General features: G+C 35.4%; 1 protein-coding gene across 6 annotated transcripts in view; it reads right to left on the bottom strand.

Annotated features, from left to right (window-relative positions):
- Positions 1-26,869, bottom strand: part of RB1CC1 (RB1 inducible coiled-coil 1) — a 79,982-nt gene that overhangs the window by 7,162 nt on the left and 45,951 nt on the right. For all 6 annotated transcript variants that reach the window (XM_072852490.1, XM_072852488.1, XM_072852492.1 and 3 more), the window contains 9 exons: positions 26,708-26,811; positions 24,253-24,379; positions 15,761-17,676; positions 11,134-11,293; positions 9,000-9,108; positions 8,639-8,879; positions 5,138-5,189; positions 3,734-3,781; positions 435-493 (listed from right to left, as the gene is read on the bottom strand). In XM_072852490.1, the coding sequence (XP_072708591.1) occupies positions 435-493; positions 3,734-3,781; positions 5,138-5,189; positions 8,639-8,879; positions 9,000-9,108; positions 11,134-11,293; positions 15,761-17,676; positions 24,253-24,379; positions 26,708-26,811 (2,816 nt within the window). The remainder of the gene's footprint in view (positions 1-434; positions 494-3,733; positions 3,782-5,137; positions 5,190-8,638; positions 8,880-8,999; positions 9,109-11,133; positions 11,294-15,760; positions 17,677-24,252; positions 24,380-26,707; positions 26,812-26,869) is intronic.

Genomic DNA, 26,869 nt, shown 5'->3' with positions numbered 1-26,869 from the left:
ACTTTAGGAAGGTAACGCTTCTCTTGAAATATAATGGAGCACTACGCATATTCAGGGTGAACAGGATTCCTTCTACTTTTTCTTAGCATGATTTCAAGAAAGTTACAGATAAGCAAGAAGTAATCAAAAAAGAAAACTCTGGGAGGATTCCAAAAATCTCATGAGGCATTATCCTTATGAACCGTGTAAAGAAAGGCACAGAATTCAAGAAAGCCACCAACACACAGAATTCAGAAAGGCCTTTTTTTGTTTAAAAAAAAGGGTTTAAAAAAATTGATTTATGCTGTTCAATAACTGACAGCTAAACTATAGAGATGACCTATATATATCTTTTCACCACAGAGCAAGAACAGAAGAATTGTGATATTCTTTAACTACATACTTATTATTGAAGGCATATCCATCTGTTTATATGAAAATGAACATGTACTTACTCTCTAATTGCTATTTTTTCAGAATGTCTTGAGGATACTGATGACATGCTCTGGGACATCTATAAAAAAAAGAGAAAAGCTATAAAGTATTGGTAAGCTATCATGAAATGTACATTGCAGGTAACAATATGGTTAAGATAAATCATTTATTATTGATTTCAAACAGTTTCTATTCTTGCAGATCTTATATTCACTCAAGAAAACAGCATACCTTTCTGTCATCCTGTCTGCAGCAGGTTTGGTTGGTTTTTGTTTGTGTTTTTGGTGGCTTTGGGTTTTTTTGTTTTTGTTTTTTTGGTGGTTTTGTTTTTTTGTTTTTTTTTTTTTTAAAGTTACCTTTGGTTATGAAATTTCTTACACAGCTGACTTCCCCCTCATTATTTAAAACTGAGAAGTGCTTTCCAGATCAGCGCCAGTGAATATTTGTTCTGAGCATACACAAGACCTATGATATAGCTGTGCACTCTAACACAGAAGCCACTAACATTCTAAAAAAGGCTGACGGTAAAACACTGGAGGTTAAATATATTTATTGCAATTCAGCTCTGGATGTTGAACTCAATATGGTCTCTCAGTTTTACTAAGGACTGTCACATAATCTCAAGTTTACTGTAATAGACAGAGCAGCACTCCCTGGAATAAACTCAAGTCAGATGTACTAAGACCAAACAAAGGCTCAATTATGTAAGGTTTTGGACATAATTCTTATCTCCTATATGCGTGATTTGCCTTTAAATGTGTTTAAATTAATTTATACTGGCACATGAACCAACTTCAATAGGACAAACTAGATCTAACTATGAATATAAGTCTACATACACTTTCTACAGTAACTGTGATAAGACATGAAAATGGGTAAAGCTACTTTGTATCTACAAAGGGATACATGGCCCACATATAGGCAAGTAGATAGGGATACTGATCTGATATAAATGTATACATTCCATTACCCTTTGGTAACTTCCTCACAGAAGACCATTCATAATTGCCCTGGAGAAACTCTGACTAAAGGTCTTGCAGTTTTTCCATAGGTGCCTACTTCCTGGACCTTATACATGCTATTCAAATCTAGATTACTCATACTTGAAGTTTAGCACATGATTTTTCAGCTGTAACTCAAAGATTGTTACCTACAGCATATTTCCTATTATTAGTCTCCCCCCCCCACTTCCCTGAAAACAGTATCAGCCTGTCTTAATATGAGTTTGAAGCCTATTCACAGCTTGTTTTCTTCATTTCTTCAAAGAATGAGTCCAAATTGAATACAGTACAACACAAAAAGCTCTCAACTTGTGATGACACTTTCAGCAGTTTTCTTTATGGAGTCCAACTTCAGATCTATTCTTTTTGTTAGAGACTACATTTCTTTGACTTATTCACATTGTATTTTTCTTTCTTGCAAAAGTTGCAGCTAACATGAAAGTTGTTAAATGCATATAATTTGCTTAGATCGTTCGCTAAAGTGTTTGACAGTTCTCTTCAGATATTATGACCAAAGTTTTTCTTACTGTTTTTTAAAACTGGAATAAGTGTTAAATTAAAATGCAAAGTAGCTTGATTACTGTATTTTTCATTAATTTTTAACTTTAAGAAAAACAGAACAAATTAGAATGTTAAGAATATTTCCATTAAAACTTCATAAAGAATATTTTTACTAGAGTTCTAATAGCCTTTAAACAGAAAAAAGGGTCCCTTTCTCAATAATTTATGTAAAATAACAAAAATCCTGTAGTAACATTTCTCACATTAAAAAGAGCTCCTTTGTATCTTTCATTGCTTGCAGACGTAACCCACAAGATTTGCTGCAAAAGTCAGTGACCTGAAAAGATTTTGCTTTATTGTGCAGAACGCCTTCTGGGTTCCTTATCTGAAGTAGCTGGATAGAAACAAATATTGGTATTTAAGTGTTGATGTATATTTCTCTTTTATAAGTGTATTGGGAAGGGGAGGAAAAGGATGATGAAGAGACAAGAAATAAAAATAGTTTCTTTTATCTATTAAAAGACCAATTTATAAGTAAGAAATTGAGAAGATATTACGTTCCTATGCTCATTTAGAAACCAATTTTTAATTGCTTCAGACACCAATGAGCTGCTGATTTTTCTTATGTGGCTTGGTATTAATCATAACAACAAAAAAGAATTTTGTATTTGTCTTGTGTAACACCGGGTTTTCTTCAATTTCATTTTACTCTGAGATGACAAGAGATCAAGAGTTTAATTCAGGAAATCTACAGAGAGGTTTGGAAGACTGTCCAGTGTGCTTGAGTTGTATTATAAAAACTACACTGAAATACCTTTTGTGCACTTCACTAGCATTCTGAATAAAAATAATCCTTCTTTATAAAATATGCTTTTAGATGTTTCGTAATCCTTTCTTATGCCCTGCACTAGCACGGTTATTGTGGACAGGTTTTAATGTGGAATGGAAAGTGTTTGGGGGAAAAAAAGGCAATTTCATACCTGAATATGTAGAGGAGTAAATTACATAGTGAATTTCAATCCTATCTTGGACAGAAAAATGGCAGCTTCTCCTGGAGAAACTCAAACACTTTTGCTACAAAATGTAACTTGCAACTACACAGATATCAGTTCCTACCAAACTCCTAGATATCACCTGTCACTTAAAGAAAGTGAGATCTCCATGGCCAGTCCAACCAATAAACTACCAAAGGACATGTCTATTTCCTATACACACAGGAAGACTTAAGGTTGAGACCTGCTAGCAAGGATAAATAAAAGGAGAAGGATTCGTGGCACAGGAATCAAGGGAACTCTGTCACTGTATTCTTTTTTGTTCTGCAGGCATTGACTATTATTTGAGTGTTTAACACAATGGCTGTTTTTATTTCCAGTTGCTAGGCAGAATTAAAGTTTCACATCTTACAAAAATGACAGGTGCAGTTTTGCAAAAAACAATCTCTAAGTTATTGCTAACATTCCTAATTATGCTTAATGTGCAGGCATGTTTACATTTTTGTAAACTGGCCTTCAGCCTACTGTTGTTGAAAAACTGTGCCATGGCACCACTGAAATTAACTTCCCCTACGACAAGCCTGGATGATCTGTGTTCTTTGGGAAGAAGTCTCTTTCTCTCCAGTCCTGTGAATCTTTTCCATGAGAAGACTGCTAAGTTGAGGTACCCCTGAAAGGTTATCCGGTTACCTATTTGCCACTTGCCTTAACACTGAAAACATTTTTGAAGTTAATAAAACACATTTTTAGATTTTAACAAACTTAACAATTGTAAGCTTTTCTTATTTTTTCGAGACTTAAAACATGCACTGCACAAATACTTACCAATCTTTGATTTAATCTCTTATTTTCCTCTTCTTTCAACTGCAAAGTCTGAAAGAAAATCTTATCTGATTAATACATCTTATACAGTATAAACATTTTTTAAAAAGTATTGCTACAGCCAGAGCCAGACTACTTATGCAATATACATACTTACTACAGCTTTCAGTTTTAAAACAATATGAAAACATCTTTTGAACAAAGACATGTAAAAAAATTTGAAGTCTAGCAATTACCACAGTGCTACAAAACCCACTGCTAAGCTATGCTTATCTCCATACTCATCCTTCTGCTTAACTTAGAGAAACATTTAACTGATAAAACAGCAAAAGAAATGTAACATATTACTATCTTATAGCTTCTACCCATGACATATCCTTTGTAAGCAGGTGACAGAATAAAGCATGTAAGTGCTCCTAGTCAGAAACATCCAGCCACTTGCATCACACAGTGCAACAATCCATTGACAGAAAACATTCACGTTCTCCAACTGATCACAGATTTTAGTCTATGTGATCCTAGAAAGCTGAAAGCTAGACTTTTTTTTTTTTAAGGTCAACTTTGAAGAGGCAAGAAAAAGGTAACTGGAATGGAGTTAGATACGACTGGATAGTTAAAAATAAATAGAATCTGAAAGATCCCAGTGTAACTACTAAGGGTTAATCTAGCCTTTTACCAAGAATAACAACTTTTATTTCAGGTTCCTTTACTCAGTGCACATTGAAAGCTATGCTCAAGAGTTGTAACAGAAGTGAAAATTTTATTAACGTATGTATTTGGGAGAAGCAGGGGGGGTGAAGTATAAACTAGCCTGTATAATTCTAACCTGTAGGAGCATGACAATAACTTCAGAAAATTGCAGTTTTAAGCACATTGATAACAAGTGATATGTCACTTTTTACAGAAGCAATACTGTCAAAATTATAATGCATCCCAGGTAGAATTAAAATTATCTAAGTAGCAGCAGCTTAAGAGGAGGAATTACCCATTTCCAAGAGAAACAGGTAAATCAATCTTAATTCCTGTCCAGCTGCTTTGGATGCCTTAATTTGAAAAAGTAATCAAAACTTTTTTTTGCTACAGAAATTCCCTAGATCTGTGACCTGTCACTCCTAAGAAGAAATATTACACCTGACTCATTCATACTGAAGCCTGCATAAACAGAAGAATAAACAAACTTTAAGCTAGGTCAAGTATAAGTATAATGTATTAATACTTACTTTGAATTACTTCAATGAATTATACTGATCCAAAATGAGTACAATGAAAAACCATTCCCTGGAATGGTATTTTTAAGCCATGCAGATATTATGCATCAGAGTACATAACTGACCACAGCGCAACTTCACACATATGTATTTTTAAGTACTTAGTTGTAATGCTTAACCTCACAAACAATCTACTCACTCTTTCTAACAACATTATCCTCTGTTTTTCTTCAGACATATGGACATTTTCACTAAAAGAGAAAGAAGAAAATGTATAGGTTAAGAATGAATTTTTTTTTCATGATCAAAAATTATCTTTCCCACTCCCCCATCTTCACTCAGTTGTAAGTGCCACATATTTGCTACCACAGAGGGATACCACAGAAAGATACCTTAAGAAGCAGCATCGACATTTCTGGCAGAAAATTTTGGGGGATTTTTTTTTTTCCTTCTTCTTTTTTCCCCCCCCTTTAAAACCAAGGAGCTTCTTTGTTGCAACAAGCCAGTAAATTTTCAGTCACTGATTAGTTTATAAATGTACATGGGGCCATTTCTGCATATTTTGCATTATTTTCAAAGCATAGGATGAAAGATACAGGTCCAAATGCTTTGACAGTTAACCCTTGATATTGTGGTTCGGCTCTACAATGTCATATTTTTCTAACCTTTGTAGTTTAAAGGCTCTGTGCCCTGGGACTCTCTGGTAGAGAGACACTAATGTGAACTTGCTAATTGTCTCCATTTATCTGTGAGATAAACTGAGCACTGGGGCATGATAAGATAATGCTAACATCCTAATAAGAAATTTCCTAAGAACACGGAGTAATTCCTAATACAATTAAAATATAATTTTAAAGGCAGGTTAATAAGGAAGAAACAGATGTATTTTGTAGTCCAAACTGATTTGGCTGGGAAAAGAAAATGGACAAGTTTTTGGACGTATAGTCCATTCATCCAGTCTGACAAAACATCCTATAAATCTAAGCAAAATGCCAAGTAGAACTTACAGATTATAATTAAGCCATGCTAATCATTACTTCATTTCAGTTAAAAGGCTGTTTAGCCCTTATATAATAGGAAGAGGTCAACAGAAACCTGTAATAATTTCTCCCTATTTATTACCTGACCTTTAGTACATTGAGCCAAATTTTTTTGTTCCCAGGCTTATCTTTTCAAGTTTTTTTGTAAACTTGCTTTGAGAGTTCAGGACTAGAATGATTACCGTAAGAAATAGTTCTCCTTCTAAAGACAGGGTATTTCAGTGCTTTACTGATTATCAGTGCAAGTTTAGTTTGGTAAGCAACAAGTGTTTTTATCCTTGCTTCCACGAAGTTTAGTGCACTGGGTATATTATTCTGGATTAGGCAGCATCGGTTGTGATGGGCACCGATTAAAGTGAATGTAAGTACATCTAACAACTCTGCTTTTGCTTCTCTGGCAAAGCCTCATTCCACTTGTGTGTTTCCCAGTCAGGTTCATTCCTTCTGTGAGAGGTAACTAGAACAAAGGTACTAGGTACCTTTGACTACCTACCTTCACTGAGGTAACTAGAACAAAGAAGGCTTGCTGTTTATTCAGGGTAGCATGACACAGCCTGCGATACTTATCAACTGCACAAATGAGAAATTCTATGAGAGGATTAGGAGAAGAGAAGAAATCTGACAATGCAATCATAACTGAGGTGTTAAAAGTCTATTAAAAAACTACTGCAGGTGTAAATGCATAAAAGACAACATTTCATGTGACTGCTAATATTTAGAAGTGCCTTCCAGTTCAAATCCAAATTTCCTTAGAGACCTTAGACAATGTAGAAAAGGATCTTAAAATGAGTATTCCTAGTAGAAGAGAGTTAAAGAAATGCAAATCTTCCACCACGAGGAGGTAGAAAGTGTTAGCATGAAGAACAATTCTCATTAATTAGTAAAAAATACTAAATGTTGACTATTTCAGTTTTCTTAGGCTTCTGTAGCAGAAACACACTCATACTGTAGATCTTTTAATTTTTCTAGTTTTCCCCAGTTTCTATATGGAGTTAAAAAAAAACACCACAAAACACCACAATTGGACTGCCCTGGACTTCACCCTTTTTTCTGAATTCTCTCCCAGTAATCTACTCTGAATGGATTCTCATAATGCACCGAGCATGCAAATAGCTGAGTATCTTAAAGCAATGAGTCCTATTTTAACGCACACATATCACGTGCTATTCATTTTGTCTTATTCTGGTCAGAAAGTACATGTAATAGAATGTGCTCATTTTAGTACAGAATTTAAGCCTAACATTCTACATTCGTTAAGATAAATTTACGAAAATTGTTAAGAAAATTTAAAAAAATAGGATTTTTGCATGCATCATCATAATCCCTTCTCTTGGAGCATCAGACAGTCTTTACTATTCAAAAACCTTTACAAAATTACTTTAGGTACATTTAAAGTAAGAATCAAGGCTCTGAACTAGATGTACGTTGTCATGGAAGTCAGTATTGAAAAAACAGAAGATATAGCTGCAGTAGGTTGGATTCCTGACAACAACCAACAGGACAACTTTGTACCAGTCAGAATTAAGTAATTCTTAAGAAGTTCAGAAGATTTCATATAGTCATGCACTGAGACCAGATCACAGTCTATTAGCTTTACATGTAGACTCTTAACTTACTAGGCAAGGCATTATATGCCAAAGTACACTGCTATTGTAGGGCACTCAAAATAAAGAATATAGTGAACTCGATGACTGCAACAAAACTCCGTAAGTTCTCTCTGATCTCTGTAATCATCTCAGTATTTCAAGCATAGCTTCAGACACCTACCTGCAAACTAGCCCCTAATTAATTAAACCTCCATACAAAAAGGGTGACAAAGAATTAAATGTGTGCGATATCAACATAATGTTATTTGAATCTGTTGTAAAACCAGATTATCAACCAGATCCAAACGCAAAAAAAACAATTTTAAGTGAAAAGTTTAGTTTGAAGTACATAAGTTGCTTGCCCTAGCTGTCTTCCTCAAGTAAGGGTTTAAAAAATTGCAAAGTTTTTTCCCAGTCCCATCACTGCCTTCTAGCAAGTCAGCAGTACATCACAGCTGACAGTACTGATGATTCAGAGGTTATACAAACAAAGGGATGCTGAATACCTGTCCTCCTCTCCAATAATACAAAATATCAATCCATCAAGGCCACTTAATCAGCCTCAGTCCCATTACTTGTTTGGAATCCTGAGGATTCAGCGTAATTTCTACCAAACATACCTATCGGCCCTTTCCCTTTATCAAGGAATGTCATTATGCTATCTTACAGCAGACGTACACAAACAATCACAAAGTTTTTTTGTTTTTAAATGAGAGCCAGCCACTGTTCAAAAGATATGCCAATAACATGCAGCCACCCAGCTCATTCTAGGCCACTATTACAATTGTTCTTCTCCCATTTGAATTACGTTTCATATGCTTAGGTGTATTTTTTCATCTCATAATTGTGGGGCCAAGTTTCACCTTTAAGTTGCATACTTCTAAGTCATCAAAACCACACATTTCTGATGATTGTGACAGCAGAATTGTATGTGTACATTAAAAAGAATATTTTTAGCAAGAACAAAGGCAAGAGTATTAAACATGCTCATTTGCACTTCACAACACTCAAGAGCACACATTTAAAGAACGAGAGCATGCTTTGTGTATTTCTGCTACAGTGCCCCATACTTACTGCACAGCCATCATACTGGTTTCCATCGTGGAGTCCATTCTCCCTTCAGCTGCAATGTCAGAAACCAATCTGTCTGTGTCAGTGGGAATATCAGCTGCGCAGGCTCCACAAGCTTCTGAAGGCGCCGCTGAGTAGGCTGACGGAGAAAAGTTACTACTTCTCAGTTTATTAACTTCTTCTTCAAGCTTCTTCTTCTCTTCAAGTAAGCGAGCTCGATCTTCAGAAAGTGTTTCAATCAAATCTATGACACAAGTAAATAAAAATTATTTTAATAACAGCAACACTAAGGATCAAAACCAATCTGTAGTGAATGGAATTGTCCTACTAGAAAAGATGAATACTTTTTCAGAACTTTGCTTACCCTTATCTTTTTCTTGCTGTTGTGTAAGCATTTTTAATTTGTCACTAAGATCATTAATTATGTTTTCTTTTTTCATTTTCTCTCTTGCCAGAACAGTGTTAAAGTTGGTCTGAAAACAGAAAGAAGTATTACTGAAATAAGAAATGTACTGTATAAACGTAATGCAAGATACATCACTAGAACAAAAAAGTAAAAAAGATAGCATGCATTTCAGTTTCCTAAATTATAATTAAACAAGGAATTAGACTTGCTTACATATCACTTTGCTGAAGAGATAACATGTCTGTACATTTTGTTTTGAGGTTTCTCTGTAATATTTTTTTTTTTTAATCCCTCTGGTTCCCCCAAGCCCAACATACACATGTAGTATAATTATAAAGAAATAATCATTAAAAAAGTAATAATTTGTAACCTGTTGGGTTTTTTAAACATAATGCTTTATATTCTAGTTAATGTCCAACAGTTGCATGTTTTATATTAAAAATGGTTACTTTAAGGATTAAAATGGTTAAGACAAAGCTGCACTGCACTAAGATGTTACACGTAATAAAGAAAAATATCATTATTAATAAACTAGAATAATATACTAGAATCTAAATTAAATCTACATTTCAAGTCATGCATTAATTCCTCAGTGAACAATGAATGAATGCAGAAGTCATACAAGACTCCTGGCTGGTAGCTTGAATAACTGAACATATTCGGTATCAGTCTGACAAATCTTTCTGCTTCTTCAATCCTTCTACTAACCATTATGCCCTCACCCCTTCCACTCTTAAGGCTGTGCTGAAGAGACAGACAAAAACTACCAACAACCATCTATTAAAAGGATTTTTTAGATTACAATTTTTAAATTACAATTTCACTTTTTGGTGAATTTTAAGATTGTCTTGACCTATGCCTATCAACTCTCAATCTTAAAATGCAAGCTCTTTGGCAGGCTACAGACCTTACATAGTGCACAGCGGCCTTTGGTATATGTCTGTATAACAAAACTATCCCACACCACAAGCATAAGTAACACCTCTAAGATAACTTTACTGAGGAAAAAAAAAAAATTACATCAGAAGTGAGGTTAAATATCCAGAATATTCAGTGATCAGCAGAGCCAGTCCAGTAAGCTTTCAGCACTAACTGATACACTGTTTTTATGGGTTTGTGGCTTTTTGTTTTGGTTTGGTTTTGTTTTTTAAATAAAAAGGTTCCATCTTCCCTGGAATTTGCTGTTAATGCCTCTTCCACGCTCTGCTACACAAATGAAGAATCTTATTAGATAATGAGGAAAATGGCACATGAAGGCATATTCTGATGGAAAACCAAATCTTACAATTACCAATGTAATATATGAAATATTTCTATTAGATTTACTATGTAAGGCTCACTTCAGTATTAATGTTTGCAGTCCAAAAATTAAAAAAATATTCCTTTCTTTATAACTGTCTGCAATTTTCTGCTGTCCGCACCAAGTGATTCATAGCGTTCATTCACCAAGCTGGCTGATCACTACACTGTCTCTTTGTCCTTATTTGATCCTACCATAGCTAAAGTAACTAGAGGTGCTTAAAACAGAAAATCCTTTCTTAGTGATTAAATGCAACGAAGCTGTAGATAATAGCTGCTACTAAGAGAGATTTAATTTAAGAACTGAAGACTCATCTACAAAATCTGAGACATTCAAGATGTTTTGAAAGGAAAAAATGTGTGGATACAATTATAATTATTAATCCAGTGCAATATGATTTTGTATCAAGGTGTGGAGTACATAGTGTTTTTAAGCTTAAGTAAAAGATAACATCTGCTTTGAACCTCAAATGCCACCTGCCCAGGCTAACGAAGTTTAAAAGCCATTAAGTGGCATTCCAAATCAATTAGTATTTCAAATAATTAATTTTGCGTTGTCCACAAAGCTTGTGTTGTTAACTTAAAACTGTGGAATTTCCTGTGTCTTTCTGGAGTTCAACAGATTAATGGATAAAAATTTACAGCACTAGCTTAACAACTTAAGCAAAAGAAGTCACAAAATAACAAAACTTAAGCCTGGATTGCCCAGTTCACAGATGTGTGTTACACAGGGGGGGCAAAAGAACACATATTTGTCATGGGAGCAAAAGTAACAGAAAAGAATCAGCTTTACCTGCTGTTCTGCAGTGAGCGATGTTCTGATGTTCTGCATTTCTTCATTCTTTCTTTTCTCTTGTTCTTCCAGTTGCTCTAAGAACTTCATTTTTTCTTCCTGAAGCTTCTCTTGAAGTTCAGCAACCAAGCTTGATTCAGCAGATGACTCAGTGGGAGGACTTAAAATAAAATGTTTAGGCTTTAAATTTGGAGCCACATACAGAGTCCCAGAATACATGAAATAAGCAAACACACACAAGTCAGAAGTTCCTTTTTGGAAACATTTTTCTGAAATGTTTAATAAATACTGTATTCCAGTTAAGCCACTACTAATCTTCAATTCTACTTTTTAATCATTAACATCTCACCAAATTCTCACTCTTGGGCATTCTGTTTTATAGTGTACTACACTGGCTCTAATTTTGAAATTTTGTTGAGGGGAGAGATTTTTGTTTTCATTTTTTGAACATAACAGAAGGTGTGGAAACTGCTAAAAAGAGGAACAATGGCATATCAACTCCCTGAAGATTCTTAGTATGTCAAAATGCAAAGCCTCCAGAACTCTCACATAATTAAAGCAATTCAGCAATAACTCTGGCACTAAGGAATCCAGATATGAAACTCAAAACTCTGGGTTGCAGAATCTGGAGAAGAGTAGTAATGATCATAAAGAAAGGAAAGCACCAATAGTCATCAAGGCAGGAAGGATAACGACCTTAAATGGCTCGAGACAGGCAATATTACAGAAGCCAAATATTTGCCATCACTGAACCGAAAGCATTAACTACCCTCTCCTGTGTTTTGGTTTGAGTTACCAAGAACCACCATTGAAGAACACTGGAATAGACAAATCCCTTTGTCAGGCAACTTTTGTGAAAAAACTATTATTTTAAATTTCTATTATTCCTCAACACCAGAATCATATTTAGTATAAAGAAAATCCCCCAAACCTAACTTTACATCTACATACATCTGTCAATGGTTTTCTCTAGTCAGAACAGACTGGAGGTATGGTCTCCTGATGTTAGGTAGGCTGTGTTGAAAGCAAAACATCATGTGCTAATATACTAACACTCACAAACACAACTCCTAATGCTAAAAATGCTCCAAGAATTCTTCTTGCTTCATAATGCAAAGCTTCTCTGTTAAGACTAAGGGCTACAGAACCTCAGAGACACCAGAAAGATTCAGCACAGACAACATGAAAGAAAACTGAATTGCAGAGGAGGCAGGGAACCTAAAATTCTGATCACTGTATACTGGATGGGAGTTTGGGCATCCATGAAATGACCAGTTCCAGCTATTTCTACAGAGTCTTTGCTTTACCATATGATCCAGCACATACTCACTTACCTCTGTTTCTGCCATCAATTCTCCCTATCAAGTTCAGATAGCACAGGACAAGTTTGTCTGAGAAGTGTAAAGAGGAGGTATGCCTGCACCTTACTTTACGAGCAAAATTTCACTCATATTATTCCATTTTATCTAAATGCCAAGTTAATACATCAGCCTAAACCCAAGCCTGTTAGCTGCCCTAAACCAAAGCAGGTATCATCTGCTCCTCAGACAGGCTGCCTGGACTACTGACTGACTGCAAATGACAGCCAAGTAAAGGATATTGTTATTTTCTGCAAAGTATGCTAACATACATTCCTAGTTTTTAAACCTCGTCACTATATCAGGTATTGGGTTTACACATTTAATCTGCAAAGGTCTCGACAACTATGGCAATAGTGACAATGCCTAACTTTTTTTAGTGTTTTCAAGATACCAAAAGCACATTTCTTCAGAGGCTGGGGTTCCTTTGCAAGTAAACACTGTAATGCTCTACCCTAAGATAAAAAGGATGTATTTAGCAACACTACCACTGTTCTACCACATGGGCATATACTGAAGATACAAACTATTATGCAGTAGCTACACCCTCAAAAAGCCTGTAAGAAGTTGTAAATAAAAGAGCCCTGAAAGCCAACTCAAGTTATCAGAGCTGAAAAACAACCTTTGACATTCCAGAAATCAGAAGTAAAATAAGCAGAGAACAAAGCAAGTCCTGAGACACCCAGGCAAATCTTTTTGATGCCACTGAGAAAGCATTTTTGTGCTGGATTAAATTTAAATTTATTTCTAAATTAAGCTTAGCTGTGAGAGTGAGCATGTGCTCCACAGAGAAGCTTTGCTACTGATGGCAGTCTGATAGAAGCAGCTGGACAATACCAAGGCCGGAAGACACCAAAGCTGTAATTCAGTTTTCAAAGCAGTCAGGATTCCTTTTCTATTTTTAACATTCTGTATAATGTTATAAATCTTTTAACTAACCAGCAAACTGCTTAACAATGAAAGTCATTAACTGAAAAACACAATTTCTGTAGTCTTGGTTAGTACATACTACATACAGTAGAAAGATTAAATAGAAGAGTAACAAATGCTTTGCAGTTTTATTATCTTTCCTAATCACGATGACTTGAATTCCAGGCACATGACAACCAAAAAACATTACTTTTCATATGTTGGTGATGCATGGGTCACAAACATTTCTTTGTCACTTCTAAATATTTTTGTTAGCTTTCATGTAAGTTCAAAAGCTAAATTCCTGATACCAGTGCAACACTCAGGTCAAATTTAACAATTCACCTCCCTTTCCACACCTTCCGGACGGCTAATGTAACATTGCTCTTGCAGGAAAGGACATTTACCTGACAAGCATATAGGCACATGCCAAATAAAGGTTGGTTTCTACCATTACAAGTTAACTGCTAAACAACGACTGAGTGAGGATAACAAGTCATCTCTAATTACTGACATAGCTTGGGGTATTAGGAACTCAAAAACCAAACAGCTGGACAGTGACTTTGAAATATTAAGACAGATTCACATAACATATATGCCCTCTGGAGATAAAACACAGCATGTCTTTATTCCTAGAGAAAAAGCCTAACAGTAGATTAAAGGCATAAAGAGCAGCCTTAGGAGGCAAGACATATTTTAACGTCACACTGAAAATTAAATTACTTGACAGAATTCATAACAAACTACTAACACTTCTTTAGACTGAAGCAGATAATATTTCTTTGAAATACATTACTATCTGTTTTATCCAGTTGGTGCTGGATAACACAGCTGTGCTCTGAAGTTGTTCAAATTTAAGTGTAGATGGTGGATTTTTAAGAAGTCTGATGACACAGCTACATCTTCTTCCTGTTGAGTCAAGTTTTAAAAATTTCTACAGTACTTTAATACATATAAAAGGAAAAGAACATAGGGTTTATGTTTTTCCTTCTCATTTCACCATATTTCATTAAGAGAAGATTTTGTTCAATTAAGAGCAGTTCTTAATTTCATTATATCCCAATCTTAATTCAAAAAACATATTATCTTGATGTATTTTTTCGTACACTGACATACAAAACACAGACACTGATACAAACATCATTTAATGATGGATATTTTCACATATCAAAATCCTGAGGTATTGGGACTGAAGTGGATAATTCAAGTGAAGCAGATACTCAGATTTCCCTTGTACTATGTAAGTGAATTATGCGCATGTGTTGGACTCTGCATAACCTCCCCTCTCTTTTTTTTTTAAACACTACACTGATATTTGAAAAAGTTAAATGCTAACTTAAGTCTGTATTCATGTTCTGCAGTACTCTTCTTTTACACCCATTCTGTCCATTTTTTGGTCTTTCACATACTTGGTGTATCATAATACCTAGAAAAAAATGCTCTATATAGGTATTGTACAAACAAGATCTATCCACTGCATTCCTTCACACTACAAGAACATAAGTGACAAATTCTAGCATTTCAAAATAGAATATGGTTTCTAAGCAGTAGTCACATAGAAAAATTCTAGTATTTCCATTCCACAACATCATAATCTACTCTGCTAACAAGCGTTATGAACTAGTAAGTAGACAAGATATGAGAAGTCAGAAAGAGTAATTCTAGGTGTTTATGTCAAGGGAAAATATATTTTTCTTTTTAAAATGGAAAAACACTGCAGAAATTAATAATGAAAAACAATTATGTTAGGATGTTCTTTAAAATGATATTTCCCACGTGTGTTTCATTAAAGCTCAAACTGAAGACCCTGAAATACATAACCATGGCAGCTAAAGTTAATGGAAGTCCAGGTGGCCATCGGACAGTTCTCAGTCAATCACATCTATTCCCACATACTTTTTCATGCCACCATCAGCACCAACAAGAGTGTATAGTTAGCCAATAAAAGAAAGTTATCAGCCTAAAAGCTAGCCACTGCAATGCTCCCACAGTGTTAATACCAGAGCACAGGATGGGAAAGGAGAGAGAGGCTGAGACCATCAAAATCGGAATTTCAAGCAACATGCTATTGTGGAAACACTCCTTCAACGTAGCATTACAAGACTGAAATAGAAAACCTTCACTGCTGTCTGGAAATAATATTGTATAAGATATTTTACAATCTTTGAGATTAACTACAGACACAGGAATATTACAACCTATAAAATGGAAGTAACTTGAAACTTGAATATAGAAAACAACCCAGATAAACACTGTTAAAAATACATATAAATTTTACTTACTGTATAGTGCATCATGAATATACCATATTAATTACTTTAAAATACTAAGAAAACACAGCAACTTAATTCTTACAGTACCTCCGATTTACTTGCATCTCAAGTTGATGTATTTTTTCCAAAAGCCCTTTTTCAGCAGCTTCCCTCTGTAATTGAAACTCTTTACAAGCAGTTTGTACTGCATCCTCTTTTTCACAATTGAGCTTCTGAATGAGCAACTGCCTGTCTTGTTCTTGGTTAGATACTAACAGTTCTTTCTCTTCCTTAAGCTTACGGATAATAGCTTCATATTTTTCCTGCTGCTCACAGAGAGACAATTTTTCTGTTTTTTCCTTTTCTAGGGCATTCGCTTCCAACTCTAACTTACTTTGCAGTTCCGTTATTTGCTCTGAAAGTCTTTTTTCTGCCTCAGAAGTTTTTTGATGAAGAAGTGTTACTTTATTTAGTTCAGTTCTGAGCAAATTTGATTCTTCTTCATATCTGTCTACTAGCTCAGAAATGCACTGGTCTTTCTCAATTGTCATCAGAGTCCTTAGTTCCGATAAGCCCACTTGATATTCATCACTGTTAATTTGTATTTTATTGTTTAATTTGTCTATCTCCTTCTTTAAGCTTTCAGTTTCCTTAGCAATCTGAGATTTTAACATGTCTTGTTGCTGGTTTCTGCTTTCTTCTAAAAGAAGCTTCATTTCATCAGTTTCTGCCTCTTTCAGGGCAAGTTCAACTTCTAATTTGCACCTCAAATCAGACAGATCTGAAACCTTGAGTTGTAACTCTTCTACTTGTTGTTGTTTCTCTTGCACAACTACTGCATGAGATTCCTGCATTTGTTCAAGTCTATACTGGTTCTCTTTTTTTAATTTATCTAAACAGTCCTTGTGCTCAGCTAGCACCTTCTCAAATTCCTGTAAATGCCTGGCTTGTAGGTTGTTTTCCAGTTCTTTTAAATGGCTTTGCTCTAAACTCTCGAGTTCTGCCCTCAGGAGTTGTAGTTTTTCATTGTTTTCAACATGAAGTTTTTTCAAGTCTTCAAGTACTATCTCACGTGACTGTCTCAGCTCCTTAATTTCACAATTCTGTGTCTCCATTTGGCATTCCAATTCAAGTAATTTCTGGTCTTTTTCATTCTGAAGGCAAACCACAGCTTCTTTCTCATTTTTCACCATTGCAAATTCATCATTCTTATTTTGAAGAACTTCCTCAAGGCCTAATAAATCACCTTTTAACTTTTTGATCTTCTTTTGATTTTCTTCACCATCCTCCAATAATTTATTCATTTTAGTTTCATATTCACTTTTCAAAGACTGTAATTCTTTTTGATGTTTATCTTTTAGTGTTTTTTCAAGTGAAAGTTTTACTTTCTCAATAGTATTTACTATTTCTAATGAAGTGCATTTTAAAGAATTAGAAAAGTCACACTGTTCTCTTTGTACAAGTGTTCTAAAGTGGCAAAGATCTTCTTTTATACCTCTTAAATGTACCTTTGAGTCTTGGGCAATAACCCTGCACTTCTCCATGCAAACACTGAGAGATGCATTTTCTACTGAAACGTCCTTTACACGAGAATTTGTATCTTGCATACGTCTACTGTCTATTGCATTGATAACTGAAGAGTAAAGAGATTCCACCATCATTTCTGGACTTTGTGGATCACTTATTACATTAGGAGATACTGGATTTTCTTCTATTACAAATTCATTTACTGCTGACATAAAGTCAGATTCTGGACTTTCTGCTAATGAATCCAAGTCTAATGATCCTTGCTTAAGAGCTTGCTCCAAGTTCGGATGGGCAATAGTTTCAAAATCAAATGTATGAGCATCAATGCTGTCTGGAGACAATTCTTCTAATGGAGCTGGGGGACACACAGGAGGACACAGGGGACCCTGAAGACTGAGCGATGGAGGAGTTCTTGAAGAGGTAGCAATTGCAGTTCCTGTTGTACTTTCCATCCTTGGTGTAGTAACAGATTGTGGCGATGCTTGACTGTTGGAGGCCTACAAGTTATAAAATATGAAACAAACACTTAACAAAGTGATAGGCAAAAATGTTAATAATTTTAATTGATTAAAAATTACCAGGCAAAACCAAGAACTTCAAAAGTCAGCCCTATTATCCGTAACAGTCCAAAATACGTACAACTAAAATTTAAGTAAAAATTGTAGAAATTCAGAGAGATTTTCCAGTAAGTTTCAAAAGATCACCATTTCTAAATACATAAATATTAAATGTTCATCTATCCAAAAGTCCTACATAGATCACATATAATTGTATTTGAAAGGGCTTAAACATAAGTTTGGATGACACAAAAAACTGAAGACTTTGTTTTCTAACAGCCTATTGATTTCCGTTCTCCTAATAATTTTGTTACTAAAATGTTTGTATTTTATTGTTGCTAATATTGCTGTAAAAAATCAGTGTAATCCAGTCAGCATTAATATACTAAATTAAGGTGGTTTACAAAAAGCTTTACCACAACAAAACCGTTGTCTACTAACATATCGAAAACACGCATGAGAATTGTTCGGCTTGTGAGAGTGTAAAAGTAAGACAGTATAATGAAGGGCACATTCTAATTAAAAGCAACATTCTGATTTTTCAGAATGCAAGACATCAGAGTCTGAGTGGATTTTTTTCTTCCCCTCCACGATGTTCCCATCACTCCCGATTTTTGTCATTTTGCCATTTGACCCTGGATACCACCAAACCTGATTCTGTAGCACCAGATCCTTCAATCTCCGGCTGAAAAGCTAATGGTTAGAATAACCACCCATAATCATCCATCAGTAACAGCAGCTTGTAAACCAATGCAAAGATTAAGTAAAGCTTCTCCACCTTCACGGAACTGTTCCCAAGTAATTCTTATCAATTCCAGATTCTTGGAATTGCTCTTGATTCTTAAAAGACTAAAAACTTACCTTCAAATCAATTTTCCAATTAATTGTGATTAGATAACATGTTTAAATCTCATTATCATCAGTTCTTGTTCATTACTATATTAATTATAAAGCAAGATCTCAAGTTCCAGTGCATACTCTGCTGTAAAGTGTAAATTCACGCACAGCATTTGAAAACCAACCTTTGCTATTTCAAAGACATCACACTTTTCTATACTGCCATGGAATATATATATTAAGTGAATTCCACTGAATTTTGATTTATCATAGCTATAATAGTTGTAACTGCAGGCCAAGTTACAGGCACTTATTTATATGCATCTGAAATTCAGTAAAGCACCATTCTGAAATGCTTTAAAAAAAATAATCAACCTCAGCAAGGCCTTAGAGACTGTGCAAACAGCCTGTGTTCTGAGATTGTCAAGCTTTTCAAATGTGACTAAAACTCAGTTTAGCGTACAGTATAATGTATCTACAAGATTACACTTCAGTTACAGATTTTCTTATCTTTGCTATTTATTTAATAGATTTAACATAATAAATTTACCACTTGCAAGCTTTGTTTGACAGAATAAGTGAAGTGTGTCCTCTTCCATTACTATCTTCACATCTACCAGAACCAGGAACAAGTGGTCAACCTGTAGTATCTCATACTATTAACTATTAAATACAACAGGGAATATAAAAGCCCTAATGCCAACAATATCATCATCTGCAGATTCTTAGAACAAAAATAAAACCCTTAAGCTTCAGCAAGTGCAAAACACATCCCAATGGAAGCCAAAAAGCAACATACAGCCTCAGTATCCAGGAATGATGCATTCCTGAACAAGTCTGTAATAGGACAGACAGTGAAGCAATTTTTCCTAAGAAAATTACAGTGAAATACACACACTTAAAATACATAAGGAGAGTATCTGTGACATGTAGGATGAAGAGGCATGAGCGGGATCATCCGGATCACAAACTGGAAGAGATGTTGAGTTTTTTGAATGAATCAGTGTCCTGAAAGATTTCAGGTGCATTGTCTGTAACACCATATCCCAACCATTACCTTGCTTGTCTATCCTTCATCCTTGAAGGACTTGTTTGATCTTATTCATCTGAAGAATGTGACCATCTTGAAAAGAAACTATCCATAAAGACTCATGGGAATATTTGCAGTAAAAGATTCCCATAAGATGTTCAGTCTCAAAGCGCTGGAGATGTTTCAGAATGGTGCTGTTCTCCAAAACGCCAACACTGTCTCTAGCTGATTTTCCTGATAATGCTGCTCATGCCTCTTTTCCAAACCATCCACACTGTCTCCATGCATTTAAATCATGTGTCTGGTGTTCTTTAGTAGTTAGTTTTTAATTAAAGAAACTTTTGCTATCCATTGAACTCAGCTACTTGACTGGCAACAGTTAGTGGAGCTGGGCAATAAACGGTCAGCAACAGAACTCAAAAAAACCAGATAGAAGTGACAGATATCAGACTGCTGATGTATAAATAGCCGATTTTTGTTTTCTCAATCTTTTACAAATGGCTGCTACCCAAAAAGAGACCCTATTCTTCTCCATACCATGTAAATGTTCTCTTAATGGAGATGTAGTGTGACTGAATTCTAAACTGAGATTTAGGAAGAATCTATTTCCAGCTCTGACACTCATCTATATAGCAGAGCTGCATTTACACCTCACCTCCATTAGCTTTTGCATCTATATGAAAGTAAATCATACAATGATTTTGAAATCCAGTGATGAAAACCCACTGTAAAAAACTTATGCTCATTATATACAAAATATTGTCTATAGTTAACAAAAACGAACACAGGACATGAGACAAAAAAGTTAAAGGGAAATGCTGCTTTTGTTAAAGGTACTACTAGTCCAGGTTTAAGCATTTCCCTTGGGTTTAATTTCAGCTTGCTGTTTGTCTAAGAAAACTTAGAAAAAGAAATATTGAAGGATACTGTATATGCTGGTACATGCTGGGATTCAAAGCATATGTTTTAAGTGACAAACATTTAACATTGATAAACCAGAGCTTTAACAGTAATAAAAGCTAGCAACACAGATGTCAGTAAGCACATACTAAAAAAGCACTTCAAAGACTTTGAATGTTAGAAGGCCCTACAGAAAGCCACACACAAAGGAAAGATGGTATCTACTTTTGGCACCTCTGCAGAATCATCTTAGAAGGTAAAGACTAAGGATATAGCATGAAGAACAACAACAACAAAAAAAAACAAAACAACCTGTCACTGTGTGGAATAATACTCTACTGAGCTTGGTATCCTCATGACCTGGGGCTCTAACAAATTCCATGCCTCTGCAGTGGCTGCTGTGAGCTGGGTCTCTAGTTAGAGTACCAGATTACTGCCTAGTGAAGAGTTAAACCTCACATTTTGAGTAGCTGAAACTATATGGAAGACTTTTACTGTTGCCTATTTCCCTGAGAAGCTGGTGCCTGCCATCTATTTACAATCTACAGGCAGCAATGTATGCATGTCATACACTGTAATTCCTGTGATGACAAAGGAAAAGGAGTCAAGAGCAAACAAGACAAAATAGAAAGCAGAGACAAAGAAGCAGAGTTAATTTTTAAGTTCTCAGGTGTTGCTGGATTACATGCTTGGTGGTTCTAGTTACATTACTATGATAAACATAGTCAGGGAATGGGGTAATTCTTGGAAAGATTACAAACACTGTGTGAATTTCGAACTCAACTAGAACAAATGGTAGATTCATAACCTCATTTGAAAAGCCAGCTTCTCTTACAAGAAAAACTTTTAATACCAAAGAATTGCATGTGTTAATCACCTACTAACCATGGAGAAAACACCTTAATCATCTTACCTGACTCCTATGGGGACCTTAACTTTCTCCTGGACATCTTTAACCCAATCACTGATCTGCTTAAACTTTGTCTGTATTATGGAAATGACAGGGCACAGCAATATCTTTGGTGTGAGACCACTAAATTACAAAGAATAAGCAGAAAGCCTTAAAAAGGAAGACATATTTCAAAGTAGTAGCAAATTAAGCAAAAATCAACAACAACGTTCTTCAACTACTCTGATGTAATACTAAAAAAAGAAATCTGATATCAGATAGAGAAGCATATCATCATTTAAAGTTTATAGAATGTTAAGCTGAAATAATAAGAGTTACAGGACACTTAAAAAGAAATGTTACTAACATCCCCAGTAAGGTAGTGGATCTCCTCTCTGACTTGCTCTTTGCTCATTTGTCTGCAGCCACACCTTTTTTTGTCCTGCCTAAAGCAACTATCAAAAGACCAGCTGCTGTGGCTGATGCAGTAGGATGAACTCCCACCTGACCCAGACAGAGCTAAACTGCTGCACTGCCAACAAGCCAGGGAAACTACCCCAGTCCAACTTAAAGAACCAGGCTTCTGCTGCCACTTGGATGGAAAGGGAGGTTGGGGTCAAATGTGTTTCCTTGGGACAGGACAAGAGCAACATTCTGCTATATGGGCAACACAACGCCTGCACAGTCATCGCCAGCTCTGCACCGAAGTGGGACAGTATCTCACAGTTCACCAACAGAATGTGTAGGTGCATTAAGCTGTAGGCATCTTCAGGACTATTATTAAATGTTTATTCATCCCTCTAATTATATACTGTAAAATCCCAGCAATACTAAGGATAAGAAAAGAACATTTTCAAATTATTTCAGTAATTCTATGCAAAAAAAACCACACAGAGGCAAAAGTAGTATAATTTAAAAACAAAACAAAACACTTCTAGACCATCTGTGGAACAAAGCAACACAGAGAAAGACCTAGTATCTTTCATCAAGTAATAACAAGAGCACTGTCGTTGAGAAGGAAAAATCTCTGACAGATCTATTTGCTCTAACTCCAAAAAAAGAGTTCAAATGAATCACTGAAATTACACACAGAGATGGGCATTTTCAAGATGACATCATGAATGGCCCAGCTCTGATTGTGCAATGCAATTTACTCTAAGGAAAGAGACAATTATCCAAATCTGTCTAAGCACTTGACATTATTGAGTCAGCCAAGAATTCAAACTGGTCAAAGCACAGCGAAAGAGAAGAGTGGAAAGAACAGATTCTCCTGATTTGACAAACATCTTTTTTATGCAGCCAGACACCGATAAAAATTTCTCAGATAAGCAAGTCTGAACCAAAAAGGGCAAACCATCAAGACTTGAACAAGTAAGGCACCTTTCCTGTTTATTTTTCCACTGTTGTTATGTATATTTTGGATTAAAAATATACTCCTTTGATTTTTTTCACAGTCTTCTGACAATGCAAGCCTTAGTGAAAAATGAATTTGTTAGAACACCTGCCACTATCCTGGTTTCTTATAAGATAAGTTTCAGGATGCTCCAAGTTGGGGGTGGACTTCTATATGTCAAGGCATGGTCTGTTGGAAGAGCATGTTTAAAAAAGCCCCAGATCTCACAAAATTTACACCACTCCTAGCCATTCCATTGGCTAATACAGTGATCAGGCCCTAACACTTTTGTTCTTAATGGCTGTTCACATAAACCAAATCTTCATAAAGTCAGAAAAGAAGTAATTTATGACAAATGACACACCTTTTCGATATTACAGAACAAAGAGCAGCCCAGATCTCATATTTTCCATAAATGAAAGACTTCCAGTAAATCTCTTGTTCAAGTTCCAGAGGAGTAAGACGATAGAGGACTTCATGTCACCTGGTTTAAGCAGATATTTGCTAATTCAACATTGACCATGCCCATAACCTCGGCAGTTACAGAAGATGCTTCTAAGTCAGCATCAAAATGCATACAAACACTTACACTGTAGGTGATAACATGGAGTCCCACAAAAAATGACACTCCTTTTTCTACAGCAAAACCACTAAAGAAACCCAATTTGAAGCAGTCAACTTCACATATAATTTTAAGCATCACTAAATTCACCCAGGGTTTCACTGGGACAGGCTACAGTCAGGAACTAAAAGGACCCCGTTTGGTGTATTATGAAAGTTAGAGGCTGAACACATAGAAACAATCAAAAGTGACTGGTAGAAACAGAGTTTCTAGGTGAAAGAATCTGCTTGACAGGCACAGTGAAACTAGGAAGAGTTCTTTTTGCCATCTGTTCTTTCTATACTCAAAGAAAAAAACTGCACATATTTCTTCCCCAAAAAGGACTACAACAAAGGAGTAGATGATACATCAATATTCAGGCTAATGGGGACAACCAATCAAGACCCTGAATTCTCCTTAACTGTTTGTGCCAAAAGGACTTCAAACAGCAATGCAAACATCTAGAGAAGTAACAACCAACTTCATTAAATACAAACTAAAGCGACAAAGGCAAAATGCACACATTCTGCACACAGAAGCTTGAGAAAATGGCAGAAAGCAGAAATATTAACAGAATAATTCTACAATTTCTGTGGAATATAAGCATCTGTTAAAAGATATTTTATATCTTTTGACTATTCTCTAGATAGACTCACTTTACTCGTTTAAGAGCTCAAAATTCTCAGGATATTTACTAGTATGTGATTCAAAAGGAAATTATTATTACGCAGTTATGAGACCAACTAATTTTTACAACTGGAAAAACAAGGGTTCTTTCTGAAGAGGTTGATAAAACAATACTATGAAAATATTCTACTGTTTTGAATAGAATATTCTCTTTTCTTGGTAAAGAAAAACAAAAATACCTTTTGTTCATTCAGCAGGTCTGTAATGGTTTGTGACATTTCATCCAAACTCTGTGCTGCTTTTACCAGGTTATGTAGAGCACGTACATGCTGGTGAAGAGGTTCAAAGTCACAAAGTATGGGAACCCTTAAAAACAGTATAGGATTAAAGTTTTTTTTCCACATTGTTAATCTAATATTCAAATATATCAAATTATTATGTGCATATTCCAACAAGACTATGCTTTCCTCTATATAAGGTTTGTACTTTCTTCATTTCACCTATTTTACATGGAAAATCCACTAAAACCACCTGCTATTTGTGTTTTAAATTAAGAACTCGAGAGCTTTTAAGAGTAGACAGTGATAAAAACAACGATGGGGAACTACTAGTCAGAGTCTTTCCTTCTGAGGAAAACATTTACCAGTAGTACCCAGAATTACGTTAACAGTAACAGAAGAGAATTGATAGCGATTAGATCTGTAATCGAAGTACTTATGTTTGCAAATGACTCTATTCTTCTCTCCAGTTGGATTCTCTCCAGTCTAGCTCTCCCTTTGAAGTAGCTAATAATTCTCTACTGTTTTATTTTAATGATAGGTAACCTAAATTAAAAGACTGATTAATGTGTCATGATTGCATTGTAAGTGCTGCAAGATAAGCTTTCGATTTCAAGTTTTCTAAACCTCTGGAAAAGCAACATTTAATTTTTCTTGAGAATCCGTATATCTAGAATTTTTAATTTGTTCAGGAATAGCCCACTGAAACCATGAAGCAGGAGCTCATTTAGACTAACAATATAATAAAAGCAGATTACACTTCAATGTATTTTGCATTCTCTATTCAATATACAGGGCAAGTGGCACCTAGTGTATTTTTTTTTAGAATTAAGATTTCAATAATTGCTCAAACATATAAGTTGAGAAGACTGAAACACTGTAAGTAAACAGAAGCATCATTTTAATTATGCAGCTCAGGGGTTCAGCGCTGACAGAAAAGGCCTCTGTGCTGGGTCCCAGTTCACCTATTGCTTGCTTTTTAGATGTTACATGAAAATACCAAAGAAGTTTCTTCTGAAGCTCAGTTTCTACCAAACTGTGCGACAGTTTTGCCGACTCAATTTCCAAGTCCACCACTATCGTCAATATTACCACCAAACGTAACCCTTAGCCCAGAAACCAGGAGGAACATGACATAATCCCACCTCTACTGCCATCAAGTGGAAAGCTGTGTCACTACAATTCTGACCAACTAAAAGTTTGGTTAGTGATTGTTTTTCTGCCAATAGCAGAAAGGCAAAATTCTTCCTGAATTCAGTTTGAACTTCCCAGGAAGGTTGTAAAATTCTCAGAAACCTGAAAATCAGACAAATATCAGCAATATGATACTACAGTTTGCATTTTTTTTCCTGCAGAATCACTAAGGAGCAAGCTTAAGAGCATAACAAGAGAACCAGCTGTATCATGATCTAGGACAAATCCACTGTCAAGCAGACTAAACTCACTATACTTACTGTTAATTCCAGCAGCAATACCAGAAGGATGGCCAGGAATTCTGAATCAAAAAGAATGCCAGTACAAAATAGAAGTGAAAACAGCAGTGAATTCAGCTCCTGCACTGTGCACCAATAGCAGGTATCAGGCTGATACTGTTGGTGAACCTGACAGATGACAGCGGAGCATCCTCCTTTTGGATTTACCTTATCATTCTTTGTGGGACTGTGGCCTTGGGGCTGAAAAATGGAATCTCAGCAAATCTCTAACTGCAGATCCCTTCTAGCAGAAGGATGATGGATACACGCAGCATCTGATTGTGGTCATACTGACAGATCTCTCCCTAGATAGAACCTTACATAGAACTTCCTACTGCCTTTTTCTTGCCCATTATCTTGGCTGGCATTTCTCTGTCCAGCTGCTACAGATTTAAGGTATATGAGTTTGAAAGCTCACTCTAACAGTCAGCTTTTCCAGAAAGAGGCACTTACAGAATACACCTTTTAGTAAAGTAAGTCTGTCAGAGAAAAAGCAATAATTGAATATAGGAGATCTCTATGATCTCATGCTGGGCTAAAGAAATTTATTTTATTTCCTCCAGAATACCACATTAACAATGGGCAAATGAAAAAAAACAAAACTAATCCTGATCTGACAAAACATACATGAAGTTATGAGTTTATTTCAGTTTAAAACTGACAACAAGAGTTTTTTGGATTTTAGCTATGACACAGCTCAGAGGAACATCCAACATCCTTTACACCTCAATACAGAATACATGTGTTCAAATCATCTGAGCTTGAGTACATGAAGCATATAGGTAATATTTATTTGCATTAAGTCATTGAAGAGCATTGGCTAAGAATGATATTAGTTCAAGAAATATCCTTGTCTGTTCCTTAAGAAAAATGAATTGTGAGTAGGAGCAGGACAGAAAGGGAAGCTATTTCCATAGCACAAACAGTTTAAAAAAGTGATTTACCTGAGTAATGGCTGTACTTCTGAAGGACAAAATGACTGCAAAAACTGCAAGTCACTTAATGAGATATCTGGAAGCTCACTATCAAATCTGCGAGGTTTTCGTGTCTGTATTGAGAAGAAGTTAATTTACACACTGTTAAGGTAAATAATATCAAGACGACTA

The sequence above is a fragment of the Ciconia boyciana genome, chromosome 2 (assembly GCF_034638445.1).
Source record: "Ciconia boyciana chromosome 2, ASM3463844v1, whole genome shotgun sequence".
NCBI classification, from domain to species: Eukaryota; Metazoa; Chordata; class Aves; order Ciconiiformes; family Ciconiidae; genus Ciconia; species Ciconia boyciana.
Note: the sequence above shows the minus strand (reverse complement) of the source record. Positions and strands in the feature narration are given on the sequence as shown.